The sequence below is a fragment of the Phyllobates terribilis genome, unplaced genomic scaffold, assembly GCF_046119375.1.
Source record: "Phyllobates terribilis strain yellow unplaced genomic scaffold, ASM4611937v1 Scaffold_1__5_contigs__length_1240528914, whole genome shotgun sequence".
NCBI lineage: Eukaryota > Metazoa > Chordata > Amphibia > Anura > Dendrobatidae > Phyllobates > Phyllobates terribilis.
Window position 1 is genome coordinate 1,143,789,590 of NW_027362761.1, and position 19,661 is coordinate 1,143,809,250.

At 44.8% G+C, this 19,661-nt stretch overlaps 1 protein-coding gene across 1 annotated transcript in view; it reads left to right on the forward strand.

Annotated features, from left to right (window-relative positions):
* Positions 1-19,661, forward strand: part of ABLIM2 (actin binding LIM protein family member 2) — a 197,085-nt gene that overhangs the window by 72,267 nt on the left and 105,157 nt on the right. Inside the window, exons 2-4 of the mRNA XM_073647851.1 lie at positions 143-286; positions 17,296-17,479; positions 17,673-17,788. Coding sequence (XP_073503952.1) covers positions 143-286; positions 17,296-17,479; positions 17,673-17,788 — 444 coding nt within the window. The remainder of the gene's footprint in view (positions 1-142; positions 287-17,295; positions 17,480-17,672; positions 17,789-19,661) is intronic.

Sequence of the window (19,661 nt, forward strand, 5' to 3'; positions counted from 1 at the left end):
GTCATGACTTATGACTGGCTATCCATCACTTGAAATACTTGATATATACTATATGTATTAATGGTGTATTCCTAATTGGTTTGAAAATACTCTGTGAAAATATCTAAAATCCTAAAGTTCAATGTTCTTTTCTTCTCTCTAGTATCTCAGCAGCAGGCTCTACAGAGCCACCTGGAAAAGCCAGCTGGAAATGCCATCCTTTGCAACAACTGCGGTAATGCATGTAAAGGAGAAGTCCTTCGGGTACAGAGTAAATATTTCCACATCAAATGCTTCACATGTAAAGGTAAGGAGGATGTCTAATGTACAGTGGTGGCCAAAAGTATTGGCACCCCTGCAATTCTGTCACATAATGCTCAGTTTCTTCCTGAAAATGATGGCAATCACAAATTCTTTGGTATTATTATCTTCATTTAATTTGTCTTCAATGGGTCTTCCAGCAGGACAATGACCCAAAACACACTTCCAAAAGCACTATAAAATGGTTTGAGAGAAAGCACTGGAGACTTCTAAGGTGGCCAGCAATGAGTCCAGACCTGAATCCCATAGAACACCTGTGGAGAGATCTCAAAATGGCAGTTTGGAGAAGGCACCCTTCAAATATCAGGGACCTGGAGCAGTTTGCCAAAGAAGAATGGTCTACAATTCCAGCAGAGCATTGTAAGAAACTCATTGATGGTTACCGGAAGCGGTTGTTCGCAGTTATTTTGGCTAAAGGTTGTGCAACCAAGTATTAGGCTGAGGGTGCCAATACTTTTGTCTGGCCCATTTTTGGAGTTTTGTGTGAAATGATCAATGATTTGATTTTTGCTTCATTCTCTTTTGTGTTTTTTCATTGAAGACAAATTAAATGAAGATAATAATACCAAAGAATTTGTGATTGCAATCATTTTCAGGAAGAAACTGAGTATTATCTGACAGACTTGCAGGGGTGCCAATACTTTTGGCCACCACTGTATGTGTATAATGCAGCCAGGTATGGACTGGGACTGAAATTCAGCCCTGCCTGGAGGAAATAAAGAATTACTGCAAAACCAATGTTTCTAATAATACCATTAATATAGCTATATGAGATTGAATAATAATAATACCGCAATAATTATAATATTGCAATATAACATTATGTATCGTCCAACCCACAGCCACCTATATAGTATGATGGTCCCCTACAGCCCCTAAAAATAAAAATCCTTATACTCACCTAATCCAGACTCCCTCGTCCTCCGCAGCCTCCGTCCCATCCCCTATCCAGTGTCACAGTGCAACCAGTGTCTCGGGCAGACCACAGACGGAAACCTGGTGGAGTAAGTGACAGAGCTGGTGGCTCTGTGCTGCATAATAACTGTTAACAGTATCAGCTTACCAAACAATGAGGCCCACAGCCCGACCAGCCCATCAGGCATTTACCAGAATGGCGAAGTGGCCAGTCTGGCCCTAATGGCGGCCAAGCAACACAGAGTGGTGCTGGTAAGACTGGTCACATAGCTGTCATGTTGATACAATTTGTGAGTCATCCTCCATGTGACATTTTTGGGGAAATACATTTTATTCTATTATATCTGGTTTTGGGAAAGTTTGGTCACAAGCAAACTGGGCAATCTGGTTGTCATTGCATCTACTCTACTATAATCCGGGTCACACTACTTTGCTCAATACATATATGTATCTCTGCTTCGGTAATTTTAAACACATTAGAAGTGACTTAGCATTTCCATTACTGTATAAAAGCAAGAAACTTGAGATTATTTGTGATATTCCTAATAAGTTATAGAGGATGCATACCTCAGCTGCTGCAGAAACTCTTTTTGTACAGTAATGAAGAGCTTCCTGCCCACCATTCATTGATTGAACTGAAACTCGTTTATCATTTCATGAAGAAGGTCTATGTATTATAATGCTCCACATGGCAGCTGCTGATGAACCACTTTTTGAACAGGTGCTGTTTTCTTGCTCCTCTGTGACCCTATCTGAAGCCCTGGCACACCTTGAATAAAGAGTGTTACTCACTCCTACTTGCTAGCTAACTATGGCACATGCAATTTTCTGCTGAGCTGCACAGTCTCCTCCTTTTGTCTGTCTGCACTGTCTGTGTCTGACTTATGATAGCGTGAAATAGGAATGTCCTTTTATGTCCTCTACAACATGTACATGGGGTGTGAGTATGCTTACGATGCTGACCCCACATCATGCTATGACCCAGGAAAATACTAAATAGCAATATCACATTGCTGGCAAGTACAACATAACATATCACATTGCATAGGGTATAATAGCAGAGATTTGACATTGCTGCTATTATCTCCCCCATCAAAAAGGATCAGTGCCAAATTGTAGCAAGTAGTAAAGAATATTTTACTTCTGGACTGTTTAGAACATAACCATTCAGTTCTACCCTCTTTTAAAGAAGCACTCCTCCTCCCATCAAAGTTTTTATCTTCTTGATATATTGCAATCATCATATTATATAGCACTGTGTACTTAAAAGTGCTCAGTTTGCCTTTATACCCTGCTAATTCTTCTCTTTTCTCTGCTCTATGTAGAAACAGGAAATTTTTTGTCCCTGTAGAAATAAATCTCGTCTTCAACTTCTGACCCCGCTTCTCCCCCTCCCCACTGCCATTGACTTTTGCAGTGATTGATGAGTCAAACAGGGAAAATTTACCTCCTGTTGCTACATAGAGCTTAGAAGGATCCAGCTAGTCAGTTTTTAATCACATGATGTCATAGACCTAATGGAAAAGAGAAGAATTATCTGGGTAGAAAGGCAAAATGAGCAATTGTAAGTACACAGAGCTATATAATATGATGACTGCAATATATTAAGAGGATAACAGTTTTGATGGCAGGAGGAGGAGTGCTTCTTTAAAAGAGGGTAGAACCGAATTGTTATGTTCTAAACAGTCCAGGAGTGAAATATCTTTTACTAGTTGCTGCAGTTTTGACCCTTTTGTGATGGGGAGATAATAGCAGAAATTTCAGATGGTTAGTGGTTGTCAAAAGAGAAGGAGATTCCTGCAATGTGTTCTATGACAGACAATTTCAGTATGAAAAGAAAAAAATTGAAAAGCAGCATCTTTGTAGCAAAGTCATTTTTTTTACTTCACTGGTTTGCTTAAATAGTAACTAAACTTTTTTTTTTTTAATTAACTATTGATCAGAGTTTACAAATTTCTAGACGTTTGTAATTTTCTTACTTTATTTTGCTTCCTTCACTCCAAAACACTATGGTGCAGCGCTGTATCATATGAAAAAGGAACAAAGGTTTTGATCTGGCACCAGGAATAGTTAAAAAATTCCAATTTTTATTCAAGTTTCATTAAAAAATACATGGAGTAAAACGGGACTTCTAGGACATAATTTAACTTTACGCATTTCGGGCAGTGATGTCCTTACTCTTACCTATGAGTAAGGACATCACTGTCCAAAACGCGTACAGTTTACTCATACCTATTAGTAAGGACATCACTGTCCAAAATGCATAAGGTTTACCCATACCTATGAGTATGATATCACTGTCCAAAACGCGTAATGTTTATTAATACCTATGAGTAAGGACATCACTATCCAAAACCCATAAGGTTTACTCCTAACTGTAAGTAAGGATATTACTGTCCGAAACCCATAAGGTTTATTCATGCCTATTCGTAAATAATCACGGTCCGAAACGTGTAGGTTTATTCATACCTTTGAGTAAGGATATAACTATCCGAAACTCGTAGGTTTATTCATACCTATGAGTAAGGATATCACTATCCGAAACCCGTAAGGTTTACTCATACCTGTAAGTAAGGACACTACTGTCCGAAACCCCTAAGGTTTATTCATGCCTATGCGTAAATAATCACGGTCCGAAACGCGTATGTTCATTCATACCTATGAGTAAGGATATCACTATCCGAAACGCGTAGGTTTATTCATACCTATGAGTAAGGATATCACTATCCGAAACCCGTAAGGTTTACTCATACCAGTAAGTAAGGACATTACTGTCAGAAACCCATAAGGTTTATTCATGCCTATTCGTAAATAATCACGGTCCGAAACTCGTAGGTTTATTCATACCTATGAGTAAGGATATCACTATCCAAAACCCATAAGGTTTACTCCTAACTGTAAGTAAGGACATTACTGTCCGAAACCCTTAAGGTTTATTCATGCCTATTCGTAAATAATCACGGTCCGAAACGTGTAGGTTCATTCATACCTATGAGTAAGGATATAACTATCCGAAACTCGTAGGTTTATTCATACCTATGAGTAAGGATATCACTATCCGAAACCCGTAAGGTTTACTCATACCTGTAAGTAAGGACTCTACTGTCCAAAACCCGTAAGGTTTATTCATGCCTATGCGTAAATAATCATGGTCCGAAACGCTTAGGTTCATTCATACCTATGAGTAAGGATATCACTATCCGAAACGCGTAGGTTTATTCATACCTATGAATAAGGATATCACTATCCGAAACCCGTAAGGTTTACTCCTACCAGTAAGTAAGGACATTACTGTCAGAAACCCATAAGGTTTATTCATGCCTATGAGTAAGGACATCACTATCCGAAACGCGTAGGTTTATTCATACCTATGAGTAAGGACTTAGCTGTCAGGAATACGTAAGGTTTACTCGTACCTATGAGTAAGGATATCACTATCTGAAATGCGTAAGGTTTATTCATACCTATGAGTAAGGACATTACTATCCGAAACGCGTAAGCTTTACTCATACCTATGAGTAAGGACATCATCACTGTCCGAAACCCGTAATGTTTATTCATGACATTGCCAATGAGTAAGGAATCATGGTCCAAAATGTGTAGGTTTATTCATACCTATGAGTAAGGACATCACTGTCCGAAATGCATAGGGTTTCATTATGTCCTCAAACTCCTGTTTTACTCCATGTATTTTTTAATGAAACTTAAAGAAAACTTTTAATTTCTTAGCTATTCCTACTGCCGGAGCACAACCTTTTTTCATGTTTTTTATTGTCTACTTGAGGATACTGGCCTTGAAGGGATCCACCATCTATGAATTCACAAGTATGGCTTCTGGTGTGGTGGTGAACTGATGTTTTTTTTCCTTTTTCTTTTTTCGCTGTTTCATATGGCTTGTGCTTGCTTCTTTAGAAGCTGCGTTCGTTCAGCCATGATCTGTGCTATTTTATACAATCAAAGTACAGGAATTCTTTGTCTAGGTACAAAAGTAGAGAGCAGAGAGGCTCCAAGGTGGCAATTCCCCAACTCTGATTATTTGTAAATAGCATACATTCATGGCCGAAAGTGTTTGCACCCTTGAAATTGTTGCAGAAATGACATATTTCTCCCAGAAGATTATTGCAATTACACATGTTTATTTCCTTTTTGTGTATTTGAACAACACAAAAAAACAGAGAAAAAAAGGCAAATTGGACATAACTTCATACAAAACCCCAAAAATGGGCTGGACAAAATTGTTGGCACCTTTCCAAAAATGTGGGTAAACAAATTTGTTTCAAGCATGTGATGCTCATACAAATTGTGTGCATTGCATTGTGTCTCTGTGTGTGCCACACTAAGCATGGAGAACAAAAAGAGGAGAAGAGAACTGTCTGAGGACTTGAGAACCAAAATTGTTGAATACTATCAAAAATTTCAAGAGATCTTGATGTTCGTTTGTGCAACATAATCAAGAAGTGTAAAACTGATGGCACTGTAGCTAATTTCAGTGGACATGGATGGTAGAAAAAAGGTTGCAATGCAAGATAGTCCTGAGGGTGAATAACAAGCCCCAATCAAGTTCCAAAGAAATTCAAGCTGTCCTGCAGGCTCAGGATGCATCAGTGTCAGCGCGAACTATCCGTTGACATTTGAATGAAGTTAAACTTTGTAGCAGGAGACACAGGAGGACCCCACTGCTGACAGAGACATATAAAGCTAGACTGCAGTTTCCCAAAATGTACGTGAGTAGGCCAAAATCCTTCTGGGAAAGTGTATTGTGGACAGATGAGACCAAGATAGAGGTTTTTGGTAAAGCACTTTTTACTGTTTACCAAAAACGGGATGAGGCCTACAAAGAAAAGAAGACAGTACCTACAGTCTAATATGGTGGAGGTTCAAAGATGTTTTGTGGTTGTTTTGCTGCCTCTGTCACTAGGTGCCTTGATTGTGTGCAAGGCATCATGAAATCTGATTTGAAGATTACCAAAGGATTTTGGGTCACAATGTAGTGCCCAGTGTCAGAAATCTGGGTTTGCGTCTTAGGTCATGGGTGTTACAGCGGATAGAAATGGTTGGAAACAAAGCAGTGCAGAGTTCTGAAGTGGCCAGCAATGAGTCCGGATCCAAATCATATTGATCACCCATGGAGAGATCTTAAAATTGCTGTTGGGAGAAGACGCCTTCAAATATGATAGACCTTGAACAGTTTGCAAAAGAAGAGGGGTCCAAAATTCCAGGTTAGATGTGTAAGAAGCTTGTTGATGGTTAAAGGAAGCAGTTGATTGCAGTTATTTATTCCAAAGGCTGTGCTACCAAATATTAAGTTGAGGGTGTCAACAAATTTTTCCGACCCATTTTGGGGGTTTTGTGTGAAATTATGTCCAATTTGCCGTTTTTTTTGTGTTGTTCCAATAAACACAAAGGTAAAAAACATTTGTATAACAAAACATGTATAAATGAAATAATTTTCTGGGAGAAATACTTCATTTTCTGGAACAATTTCAAGGGTGCCAACACTTGCGGCCATGGCTGAATGTTCAGCTTTGCAAAAAAGTATATCATAAAAATTCATAACTTTGCAATCCTTAGCCTGAGGGATAATTCAATAAACGAAAAAAAAAAAAGTAGTTACTCTTCATTTTTAAAGCAGATCGACAGCCAGATTTCACAAAACAAGCTGCATAGATCTCTTGGACCTTACTTTGACAATCCATGTTAAAATGACTGTATAATCCTTTATTAAAGTTTTCCTGCCTAATATTAAAATAAGTCCAAAATGTCAATTCTTATGTCACTTTGAATTTTCAAAGTAAGTTCACCAGCCTTATCAGGTCTAACATGTCTATGTAATAATGAATATAATTTTATTGTGATATCTGGTGACAGATCGGCTTAAAAAAATATTACTATAATAATAGGTTTGTTTCCTATTTAATGGAATTAGTTGATCAACACTTTTTACGTGGGTTACTTGTCACTGATGGGTGGGGGACTTAATGCAGACAGAGGCAGGTTACTGAATGTCTCCAAAACAGGATCCATCTGTGCGGAGCCATAACAGACGGAATGACCTTTCAGATAAGACGACGTATTGTACGGCGTGTGCACAGCCCAGTCCGGACACACAGAGCGCCTCTGTCCAGTGCGCTCATGTACTGCTCATTCCATAGTAGAACCAGTGAGGGAAGGTTTCCAGTATAACAAGCCAAATGTATCATATAGTGATAACAGGGAACAAGGAAGAAAATACCAGAAAATCAGAATGTTGTTGTGATATTTATCTCGTCGTCAGGCATAGAGCGAAAGAGAGGTACCTTAATTTCCACTTTCTTCCATGTAATTGTCCAAACCCAAAAAACACAGATTATTAGGAGAGAAGAGACAGTTTGCAACTTAATGGAAGTGTCTAGCCCAGGGGAAGATGGGGGATGACTCGGTACCCGGGCCTTTAGCCTGGCCTTTAGGGATGTCGCGGTGGTCGGCTCCCGGGCCCGTACCCTGGGCCGCTCTTTAAAAAGGGGTTGGTGTTCTTGGTTAAGTTTATAAAAGAAAAAGTTCATGACGCCACCTGTGGCTTCTGGTGAGCATCACCAGCGCTGCGCAGTCCACTGAGGCTGATGATAAGGCAGCTTGATGGTATAGCTCCCCACAGGTGGAGCTGGGCCTCAGGGCAGTATAGGAACGGGGATGCTGGACGAAGAGACTACGCCGGGCCAGAGCAAGAACAGGGACGGACACGATAGTCACTTCAGTACCTTTTACTGATGGAAATTCAGGCACTCCCCGGAGCACTGTAGGGTGAAGGGTGTATGTCCGAATTCTCCCCAATGAGCAGGTTTTGGGCCTCCTGGTTCTTGCTTCTGCGTAGTAAGTTTCTGACCTGCCTGGAGCTAGGCCTAACTTTGTCTCTGTCCTGCGCTGGCTGACCTTGTGGTAGGGCCTTCTCTTGGAGTGCACGCTCCCGACTTACGGGGCCTATGTGTCTCCCGGCTCTGGTACGTATCAGCACTTTAGCGATCCTGGGACCTGTAGTTCTCCAGGGATTCCGGTGTATCTTACTGGGTCATGGAGATCCCGGCAAGCTTCGGACCCGGTGTCCGGTAACTACTTCTTCTTCGGGGTGAGCTAGTTAAGCTCCTCTGCCCCCTATGAGCTAGCTCTCTACTCTTCGCCTTCGGCCTACTCGGACCCTCAATAGGCTACTCACACTAACGGCAGCATGCCGCGTTTCACCGATCTTATGGCGCCGGCACACCTAAAGCTCACCTCTCTGAGCTACACGTGAGTCTAGAACGTGCTCCACTGCAGACTGACCTCTCGAAGGCTTTTGCACTGCAGGAACTCTCACAACAGGTTTGCTTTCTGTCGTCTCCAGTCTAGACTAACTGCTGCCTGGCTCCACCTTCCCTTATATATCTCCCTAAGGAGCTCTCTCTGGTGGTCTGAGGTGGAAGGTGGAGATGTGTGAATGCTTATGAGGGCCTCTTGTGGAGGAATCCGGTAATACACCCCTCTAGGATCTGTGAGACCAAGCAAAGCTGGGCTTCACATTCCCCCCTAGTTAAACTCAGCACTCCCGGGCTGAAGTACATTTTATAAGAACAGTAACAATAGGAAATATAAGCAATATTGGAACATTCTTCCCTTTTTGGGAGGCACGAATCTTAAACGTTGCATAACAAAACAAATACAGAGTGTCCTCAGAACCCAAGTCTCCTTTGGTGAGGTTCCCATACAGGATGTCCATCTCACAAGGTAGAGTACTTTGGTGGTTTTGAGGGACCTGTCCTAAACCCTCTACGTAGGCCCTGGGATGGCTGCAGGGCATGAAGATCCGGAGTTGGACCTCCACAAAAGCCACTCCAGACAGGTTTTTCTTCTGAGGTCACCTGAAAGGGGTACTCCAGGGAGCGCAATTATATACAATAAGAGTTTTTGGGCTGCACACAGTCCTCAGCCACGCAGTTCAAAAATGGTGCTCCTTCCGGGGAAGCACCTGTCCATGCTAGGCTGGCCCAGCCGGGTCATCAGCCGTAGATGGCGGGGGTTTGCTCTCCTCCCCCACCTTGTGGACATTCAGGGCCATGGTTGTGACAGGAGATACGGGTCCAGCTGGTGGAGCGGCGGGTTCGGCCTGCTCATCCTTGGGCACGGGTTGAACTTCAGGGACGTCGACCGGTAGGTCGGCGTTCTGCTGTTTGACGGACATCTTAGCGCCCCTCTAGTTAACCAAGGCCTACCTTCTGGTTTTTCTTCCAGTAGGCCGCAGCTCCGCTGGTGACGGTTGTCTTCAAGACCTTGCGTCGCTTGCGTCCTATGTCAGAGCGTTCAGCGACGCTCCGTACAGGACCTGTGCTTCCTGATTTGACGTCGAGGCGTGGGGCGTGTCCGGGACTTTGCGCTCTTTTGCAGGTACGCCCCTTATTTTCCCGCGGTTACGCCCTTCTTCTCGCTCAATGGCCCAACAATGGCGGCTATCTTCACCACAACTTTACGTACACAGTTCAAAATAAAGGCGCACAGTACCCGGTGGCAACGGGCAAAATACTTCGTCGTTGCAGCGGGCACGCAATCCTGTTCGTGACACCAGGAAAGAGATGTCTAGCCCAGGGGAAGATGGGGGATGACTCGGTACCCGGGCCTTTAGCCTGGCCTTTAGGGATGTCGCGGTGGTCGGCTCCCGGGCCCGTACCCTGGGCCGCTCTTTAAAAAGGGATTGGTGTTCTTGGTTAAGTTTATAAAAGAAAAAGTTTGTGACGCCACCTGTGGCTTCTGGTGAGGATCACCAGCGCTGCGCAGTCCACTGAGGCTGATGATAAGGCAGCTTGATGGTATAGCTCCCCACAGGTGGAGCTGGGCCTCAGGGCAGTATAGGAACGGGGATGCAGGACGAAGAGACTACGCCGGGCCAGAGCAAAAACAGGGACGGACACAATAGTCACTTCAGTACCTTTTACTGATGGAAATTCAGGCACTCCCCGGAGCACTATAGGGTGAAGGGTGTATGTCCGGATCCTCCCCAATGAGCAGGTTTTGGGCCTCCTGGTTCTTGCTGCTGCGTAGTAAGGCCTAACTTTGTCTCTGTCCTGCGCTGGCTGACCTTGTGGTAGGGTCTTCTCTTGGGGTGCACGCTCCCGACTTACGGGGCCTATGTGTCTCCCGGCTCTGGTACGTATTAGCACTTTAGCGATCCTGGGACCTGTAGTTCTCCAGGGATTCCGGTGTATCTTACTGGGTCATGGAGATCCCGGCAAGCTTCGGACCCGGTGTCCGGTAACTACTTCTTCTTCGATGAGCTAGCTCTCTACTCTTCGCCTTCGGCCTACTCGGACCCTCAATAGGCTACTCACACTAACGGCAGCGTGCCGCGTTTCACCGATCTTATGGCGCCGGCACACCTAAAGCTCACCTCTCTGAGCTACACGTGAGTCTAGAACGTGTTCCACTGCAGACTGACCTCTCGAAGGCTTTTGCACTGCAGGAACTCTCACAACAGGTTTGCTTTCTGTCGTCTCCAGTCTAGACTAACTGCTGCCTGGCTCCACCTTCCCTTATATATCTCCCTAAGGAGCTCCCTCTGGTGGTCTGAGGTGGAAGGTGGAGATGTGTGAATGCTTATGAGGGCCTCTTGTGGAGGAATCTTGTAATACTCCCCTCTAGGATCTGTGAGACCAAGCACAGCTGGGCTTCACAGAAGTATTACAGGACCTCATCGTGTAAGGAATCCCAACCTCTGTGTTGAAAAGATTTGTAACTTGATGGATTGGCGAATTTTCCTTTTTGCACTTACGATTTTTCCTCCTTTTCTTCTGAGAGCCATATTTTATTTAAATTTTGTCACCATATAACCATATGACAACTTGTTTTTTTTGCAGAACGGGATGTAGTTTTGAATGACATACAAAATATTGGAAAACAGGTGAAAAATTGGAAGTGCAGGGAATTAGCAAAAAAAAACCCGAAAACAACGCAGTTCTGCCATTATTATTTGTTTTATTTATACCTTTTCCATTGTAAGATAAAAATGACCCGGCAATATGATTCTCCTTATCAGTCAGATTACGGTGATACCAAACGTTTACGGGGGGGTTTTTTATTATTTACATGGCGAAAAAAAATTTGGAATTTTGTAAAAGACTTGTAACTTATTTTTATTTTTCCATCAATTGACCTGTTTGAGTTTGTTTTTTGTGTGGTAAGCTGACGTTTTTACTAAGACTTTTTTTTGGTCTAAATACAGTATTTTGATTACTTTTTATTGCAATTTTTTACAATTTGGCCATTTCATTTTTTTTTTTTTTTACCATTCGGGTTCACTAAACTTTTTTCCTGTTTTTCTATGGGGTTGAATACTTATCAGCAGGTAGTTCCTAACTATCTCACTGTTCTGCTGTGCAACAATCTCCCCCGGCTCAGAGAAATCACAGACCTCTCCTGACAGCGATTCTCCAACTTCTTTTGATGTCACTTCAACAGAGCTGCTCCTTCTCTTCCACTCTGTTCTGTCGATGGGGCATCACTGTTAACGTCATGTTGATTGACAGCCGGCTCCCTGCTGCATTAGGTTGACCTGGCTGCAAATCAACTTGACGTCGGCAGTGACACCCCGTCGATAGAGCAGAGCGTAAGAGAAAGAACTGTTGTGTCTGTCGAAGTGACGTCACACAAAGTAGGAAAGTCACTGGCAGGAGCCGGGAGAGATCGTCACTTGGAAGAACAGAAAGGTAGTTTTGCAACTAACCACCGATAAGTGCTTAGACCCATAGAAAGAAAGTAAGTCTTGGATAACCTGTTTCATTTTATGTTTTAATAGATTATATAGATCAGCCTTTTACCAATATGGCAATACCAAATATGCTATTTTTTTGTTTGTTTTTATCTGTGTATTAAAGGGGGGAAAAGCCGGGGAATGATTCAGATTTTTAAAAAATGTTTTACTCTTAGGGTTTGAACCTCCGATCATTTGAGCACTTATAGTATACCAGAGTATTGCAGGATGTCGCCAAAATGACTTTTTCCTATGAAGCCCAGCCACAAGCTGGGCTTCACAGGAGAATAGGGATGAGTGGACCTATAGTTGTTCAGGTTCTGGTACCTGATTGAACTTCAGTCCTAAAGTTCAGTTTGGGTACCAGAACTGAATCCGAACCTGAACCCTATTGAAATCAAGAGGGACTCAAACTTTGGAGCTGGAAAATATATCTCTTTCTCACTCCCGGATTGTAAAATGGACTTCCAGGTTAAGTCTGTGTTCAGAGTTCAGCACCAGTACGAAACTTGAACTTTACAGTTCGGGTTCGCTCATCTCTACAGGAGGATATAGGTTTCAGCCATGGGGGCCTTCACCAGGCCATTGACTTTCATGACTACCCATCGGCTCCCTGCTACAATGTATCCAGTAGTAGAAACACCGTGATTCTGGCAATACAGGGATATGAACGCGGTCACCGCACGGGGTGAAAGAACCAGTCTAGGGATGTCAGGGAGCTCAGGGTCGCGCAGGACAAGTTTCAGGTTTGTCCCTCTAATCTTTCCCTAGTGGTAGTGCTTCCCTTCCCATCCATCTTGCCGAGCACCGTTGGGCTCTTCGGAGCAACGTGACAATGTTGTGACAACATTAAATTGCTTGTTTTTTTTATTCCATCAAATAAAGAATAATTTTTACACTATTATTAAAAACATTATATGGTAAATTAAATAACGGCATTCCAAACTACAACTCAACATCTCAACAAGCAGAAAATTTACCCCTGGGAAAAAAAAAAAAAAAAGTTGTGGCTCACGGAAAACAGGAAGGAAAAGACGAAAGCGAAAACCTTGCATTGATAGTGCTGTACTGTCAGGTCTCACATAAACCTTCACCATCAGCAGAAATAGCTCGGGGGGCACAAAGCATAAGGTGAGCGAAGGAAAAGCAGAAGGCAATAATAGCTGGCATTTACTGAGCTCCTGCAGCCGTCCGTGCAGCCAAGCACTTACATCCTCTAAGCGAAAAATCACAGAATATCCAAATCTGAGAGGTAATAATAATCCTGTAATAACAGATATTAGCAGAAAGACACAGTGCTACATTCTTGGTAATAGTGTGACAATACATGTCACAGGGAAAGCTGAGAATATACAGAAAAATATCATAAACTTACTGTTAGGTGATACAGGAGTAGTAAACGTGCAAAGGGGGCTACCACCATCCTAATCTCTATCATAGTGACAGTCACAAACCCCCAGTAACAGAACAGCTAGACACCCCTTAGTAACAGTCGAAGACCCTAATAATAGCCATGGACTGTCAGTAATGGACTAAGAACTTCCCTTACCCATGAGAGGACCTCCAGTAATTGCCAAATAGCCCCCATCATAGTAGGAGCCATAGTACCGACACAGTAACAAACATACTGTAGCTACATACCACCAGTAACTGATAGCCACAGACCCACAGAAGAGTGCTAGCCAAATATAAGTGACTGCACAGAGCCAATAATAACAGTGTACAGTCCCCGGTAATCAGTGCAAACACAGACCCCAAGTAACAGTGCAGCCACAGACCCCAAGTAACAGTGCAGCCACAGACCCCAAGGAACAGTGCAGCCAGAGACCTACAGTAACAGTGCAGCCACAGACCCAAGTAACAGTGCAGCCACAGACCCAAGTAACAGTGCAGCCACAGACCCAAGTAACAGTGCAGCCAGAGACCCCAAGTAACAGTGCAGCCAGAGACCCCAAGTAACAGTGCAGCCAGAGACCCCAAGTAACAGTGCAGCCACAGACCTACAGTAACAGTGCAGCCACAGACCTACAGTAACAGTGCAGCCAGAGACCTACAGTAACAGTGCAGCCAGAGACCTACAGTAACAGTGCAGCCACACACCCCAAGTAACAGTGCAGCCAGAGACCTACAGTAACAGTGCAGCCACACACCCCAAGTAACAGTGCAGCCACAGACCCAAGTAACAGTGCAGCCACAGACCCAAGTAAGGCTATGTGCCCACGTTGCGGACCTGAAGCATATTTTTTACGCTTCTCCCTGGCGGGAAAATCGCATGCGGATATTACATGCGGTTTTCCCGCCAGGTAGAAGCGTTTGTGAGGCGTCTTTGCATGCATTTCCGCATGCGGGTTATCAAGCACTTCTCCAAGCATCACTTGGAAAAGTGCTTGACAACTTGTTCAGAATGATAAAAATTAAAAAAATAAACTTTATACTCACCTTCCGATGCATTCTCTGCCCCGTCCGGAGTCTTGAGCGGCTCACGCTGTTGTGTGCAGGACCTGCGGTGACGTCATTGAGTCATGTGGTGGGTCACATGACTCAATGACGTGGCAGGTCCTTCAGACAACAGCGCGACGGAGGGAAAACATCAGAAGATAAGTATAAACTTTATTTTATTCTTTTTTTTCCTTTTTCTTTGGTACCCAGGTCTGGAGGAGAGTCTCCTCTCCTCCAGACCTGGGTACCATCCGCACATTGATTCCGCTGCGCTTCCGCAAAATTAATGAACATGCTGCGGATTTTTGACCGCAGCATATACGCTGCGGAAAAATCCGCAGCATGGGCATTGACATTGCGGAATGCCATTGGGGACCATGGGGTGCGGATATACATGCGTTTTTCAAGCGTTTACGCTGCGGAAATTCCGCAGCATATACGCTTGAAAAACGCTACGTGGGCACGCAGCCTAAGGCTGTGTGCCCACGTAGCATTTTTCAAGCGTATATGCTGCGGAATTTCCGCAGCGTAAACGCTTGAAAACGCATGTATATCTGCACCCCATGGTCCCCAATGGGATTCCGCATGTTCTATGCACATGTTGCGGATTTTTCCGCAGCGTTTATGCCGCGTTCAAAAATCCGCAGCATGTCATTTAATTTTGCGTTTCCGCAAGCGGAATTGCCTTAGTCCAATGCATAAAAAACGCAAGGCAATTCCGCATGTGGAAAACGCGTGATAAACGCGCGAAAAATGCGCGATAAACGCGTGCGGAATTCCGCATGCGTTTTTCCGGGAGAGGACTTGCATTTATGCAGCAGAAATTTTCTGCTTCATAAATGCAACGTGGGCACATAGCCTAACAGTGCAGCCAGAGACCCCAAGTAACAGTGCAGCCAGAGACCCCAAGTAACAGTGCAGCCAGAGACCCCAAGTAACAGTGCAGCCACAGACCTACAGTAACAGTGCAGCCACAGACCTACAGTAACAGTGCAGCCACAGACCTACAGTAACAGTGCAGCCAGAGACCCCAAGTAACAGTGCAGCCACAGACCCAAGTAACAGTGCAGCCAGAGACCTACAGTAACAGTGCAGCCAGAGACCCCAAGTAACAGTGCAGCCACAGACCTACAGTAACAGTGCAGCCACAGACCTACAGTAACAGTGCAGCCACAGACCTACAGTAACAGTGCAGCCAGAGACCTACAGTAACAGTGCAGCCAGAGACCCCAAGTAACAGTGCAGCCACAGACCCAAGTAACAGTGCAGCCACAGACCTACAGTAACAGTGCAGCCACAGACCCCAAGTAACAGTGTAGCCACAGACCTACAGTAACAGTGCAGCCAGAGACCTACAGTAACAGTGCAGCCACACACCCCAAGTAACAGTGCAGCCAGAGACCTACAGTAACAGTGCAGCCACAGACCTACAGTAACAGTGCAGCCAGAGACCTACAGTAACAGTGCAGCCACACACCCCAAGTAACAGTGCAGCCAGAGACCTACAGTAACAGTGTAGCCACAGACCCCAAGTAACAGTGTAGCCAGAGACCCCAAGTAACAGTGTAGCCACAGACCCCAAGTAACAGTGCAGCCACAGACCCAAGTAACAGTGCAGCCACAGACCCCAAGTAACAGTACAGGCTGAGACCTACAGTAACAGTGCAGCCAGAGACCCCAAGTAACAGTGCAGCCACAGACCCCAAGTAACAGTACAGGCAGAGACCTACAGTAACAGTGCAGCCACAGACCCCAAGTAACAGTACAGGCAGATACCTACAGTAACAGTGCAGCCACAGATCTACAGTAACAGTGCAGCCACACACCCCAAGTAACAGTGCAGCCACACACCCCAAGTAACAGTGCAGCCACAGACCCCAAGTAACAGTGCAGCCACAGACCCCAAGTAACAGTGTAGCCAGAGACCCCAAGTAACAGTGTAGCCAGAGACCCCAAGTAACAGTGTAGCCACAGACCCCAAGTAACAGTGCAGCCACAGACCCAAGTAACAGTGCAGCCACAGACCCCAAGTAACAGTACAGGCTGAGACCTACAGTAACAGTGCAGCCAGAGACCCCAAGTAACAGTGCAGCCACAGACCCCAAGTAACAGTACAGGCAGAGACCTACAGTAACAGTGCAGCCACAAATCTACAGTAACAGTGCAGCCACAGATCTACAGTAACAGTGCAGCCACACACCCCAAGTAACAGTGCAGCCACACACCCCAAGTAACAGTGTAGCCACAGACCCCAAGTAACAGTGCAGCCACAGACCCAAGTAACAGTGCAGCCACAGACCCCAAGTAACAGTACAGGCTGAGACCTACAGTAACAGTGCAGCCAGAGACCCCAAGTAACAGTGCAGCCACAGACCCCAAGTAACAGTACAGGCAGAGACCTACAGTAACAGTGCAGCCACAAATCTACAGTAACAGTGCAGCCACAGATCTACAGTAACAGTGCAGCCGCACACCCCAAGTAACAGTGCAGCCACACACCCCAAGTAACAGTGCAGCCACAGACCCCAAGTAACAGTGCAGCCACAGACCCCAAGTAACAGTGCAGCCACAGACCCCAAGTAACAGTGCAGCCACGGACCCTGGATAATAGTGCAGCAAGTAAAATACTTTGTCACATACCCCGAATAACAGTGCAGCCACACATTCAAATAATGGCAAATGCCACCGTGCCACCTTCAGGTGGACAGAATACTATGAGGTCTCCAAGGGTGGAAGCAACTCCATAGTGTGAACCTTGTAACCAGTGTAGCTAAACCTTTCCTGCACATATGCCTCAGGTTCGCTGCCACCCATGCCAGGCTAGATAGCATCCAGTGTCCTTAGAGTAAGTTGGTTGCTATTAATAGTGAACATTTCTCTCCTTCTTCCAGTTTGCGGCTCTGACCTCGCCCAGGGAGGATTTTTTGTACAGCAGGGAGATTACATATGTACTGTGGATTATCAGAAACTCTATGGAACCAGATGCTTCAGTTGCGATCAGTTCATAGAAGGGGAGGTGGTGTCTGCACTCGGGAAAACCTACCACCCCTGCTGCTTCGTGTGCGCTATTTGCAAGTAAGTATGTATGGTATCTTTTATATACTGATTGTACGGATTGTAGAGATGGAGAGAGTTTATGGGGTCTTCATTGTGGGTGGGGGTCACGGGGCAGTCAGGTGGTTAGCACTATTACTGGGCCATGCAACATACTGTATATAGTGCTTAGAATTCAGTCTCCGCTTATATATATTCATTTCCTGTCTTCTAGAAGCCCATTCCCTCCAGGTGATCGTGTTACTTTTAATGGCAAGGAGTGTGTTTGCCAAAAATGTACCATCTCCCCCACTGTTGGCAACAGCAATTTCTCTATCCAGTCTCTGAGAAGTAAGTTTTTTGGTCACTTTAAAGCATAAGAACATAATCTACAGAAAAAGCTAGCTTTGTATATACATTATGTATCTTATACTGAGTTATATTCTGTACTGTGTTATATATACTCCAGAGCTGAACTCATTATTCTGCAAACTTTAGAACTTAAATCATCCGGCATTCCTACACTGACTTATTTCTCATGTTAGCTGTCAGATCCCTTATTGATACAGCACTATGTTGGCGAACATCACACCTGCAAACCGTAATGGATATCCTATTGTAACGCTTGTTACCACCAGAAAGTGATATAGGTTATAATGGCTGTGCAAAAATTGTAATTTTACACACTTCATGACTGTTTTCAATGGCAATTACTAGAATTATAAGTGCAGCTCTGGAGCATAACACAGAATATAACTAAGAATCTGTAGAGAATAAGTAATGTATGTAAAAAGTGACTCCACCAGCAGAATAGTGAGTGCAGTGTAGTGAGCTGGCAGGCTCTGGCTGTTCTGTGATAATTGAGATAGAGCCTGTGACAGAAATGATAACGCAGGATGGTGTTGCCACCTAGTGGCCAGAGGTTGCACCTGCGCAGGATGTGATGACAGAGAAAAAGACTGAGTCTCCTGTGTCCCTCCCTGGAGAGTCACGTGAGCAAAGTGAAAAAAAAAAGAGAAAAGCGCGCAAAGAGTCTGAGGTGGTCTGTGAAAAGAACCAGGACGGTGTGCAGGTCCTCGTGTGTGCCTTAGAGGATACTCTCAACGTGGTTTCTGTTATCTGACACCTTATCCTCAGAGTTTTCCCCAGCTTCCGCACTGCTGAAGGATTCAGCTGTTACCTTCCCTGCTACTGGAGCGTGAACCACATAAGGGAATCCACAAGAGCTGCTATCCGGATCAGAGAGACTGTAAGCGGGATCTCTGGCGAGAGGCCGAAGTATTCCTTCCTTTCAGCGAAGTCTGCTGTTCCTGTTTTCTTCGGCTGGGACGCCTTCCTGCAAAGACAGACAGGCCTGCGCCGGGGGACACATCCTTCTGGAGTAAAGGACTGGTAACCTGTGAGTAGGGACAGTGAGGGTCAGCTTATAAGTACACGTTATTGCTGTGAACATTTACGGTTGTCATTTATTGTGTTCTGCTGTGTTAAAAATGTATACGAGTAAAGATACGGTTATCAAGATAGAGTCTGTGTGTGGGGATCTTGCTGGGCCAGATCATGGATATCAACGCGCGGCCTTGCCTGCGGTCACTTCATCTGGCGTAGTCGGCAGGATTTGAACCTGCGCAAAGAAACCCCAGGCATATCCACAAGCAGAGCTACCACGCCGGGCCTCACCACAATGGCCGCCGTTAAACTGAGGCTCGCGCAGCAGGGGAGGCCAAAGAGAGGGGTGTGGAAAAACAGAGCCGACGGCGGAGTGCTCTTGCCTCGAATAGCCCGACACTTGAAGTTGTCCTGGAAGAAATTGCCGTACAGGGACTGATGGACACTGGGTCACAAGTGACCACGATCTCTGAACAGTTTTACGAAAATTACCTCAAACCAAGAACTGCTTGTGACCCAGACACCGCCATTAAGATTATTGCGGCTAATAATCTACCCATTCCAGTGACCGGAGTTGCTTGGATGGACACAAAGGCCTGCAGACAGGACTTAGGGAAACGAGGGATCGTCATCGTCAAGGAAGGTTTCGGCTCCGAGACCCCAGTGATAGTTGAAATGAACATCTTGAAAGACCTGGATCTCATGCTGTTGACAAGAAAAGGACCCAAATACTGGCAGAAAGTCACCAAACATAAGCCGACTCGTCTGGCGTTCCAGCGCGTAATCCGGACCGTTGGACTTCAACAGATGGCAGAGGAACAACTACCCCTAGCCGCCA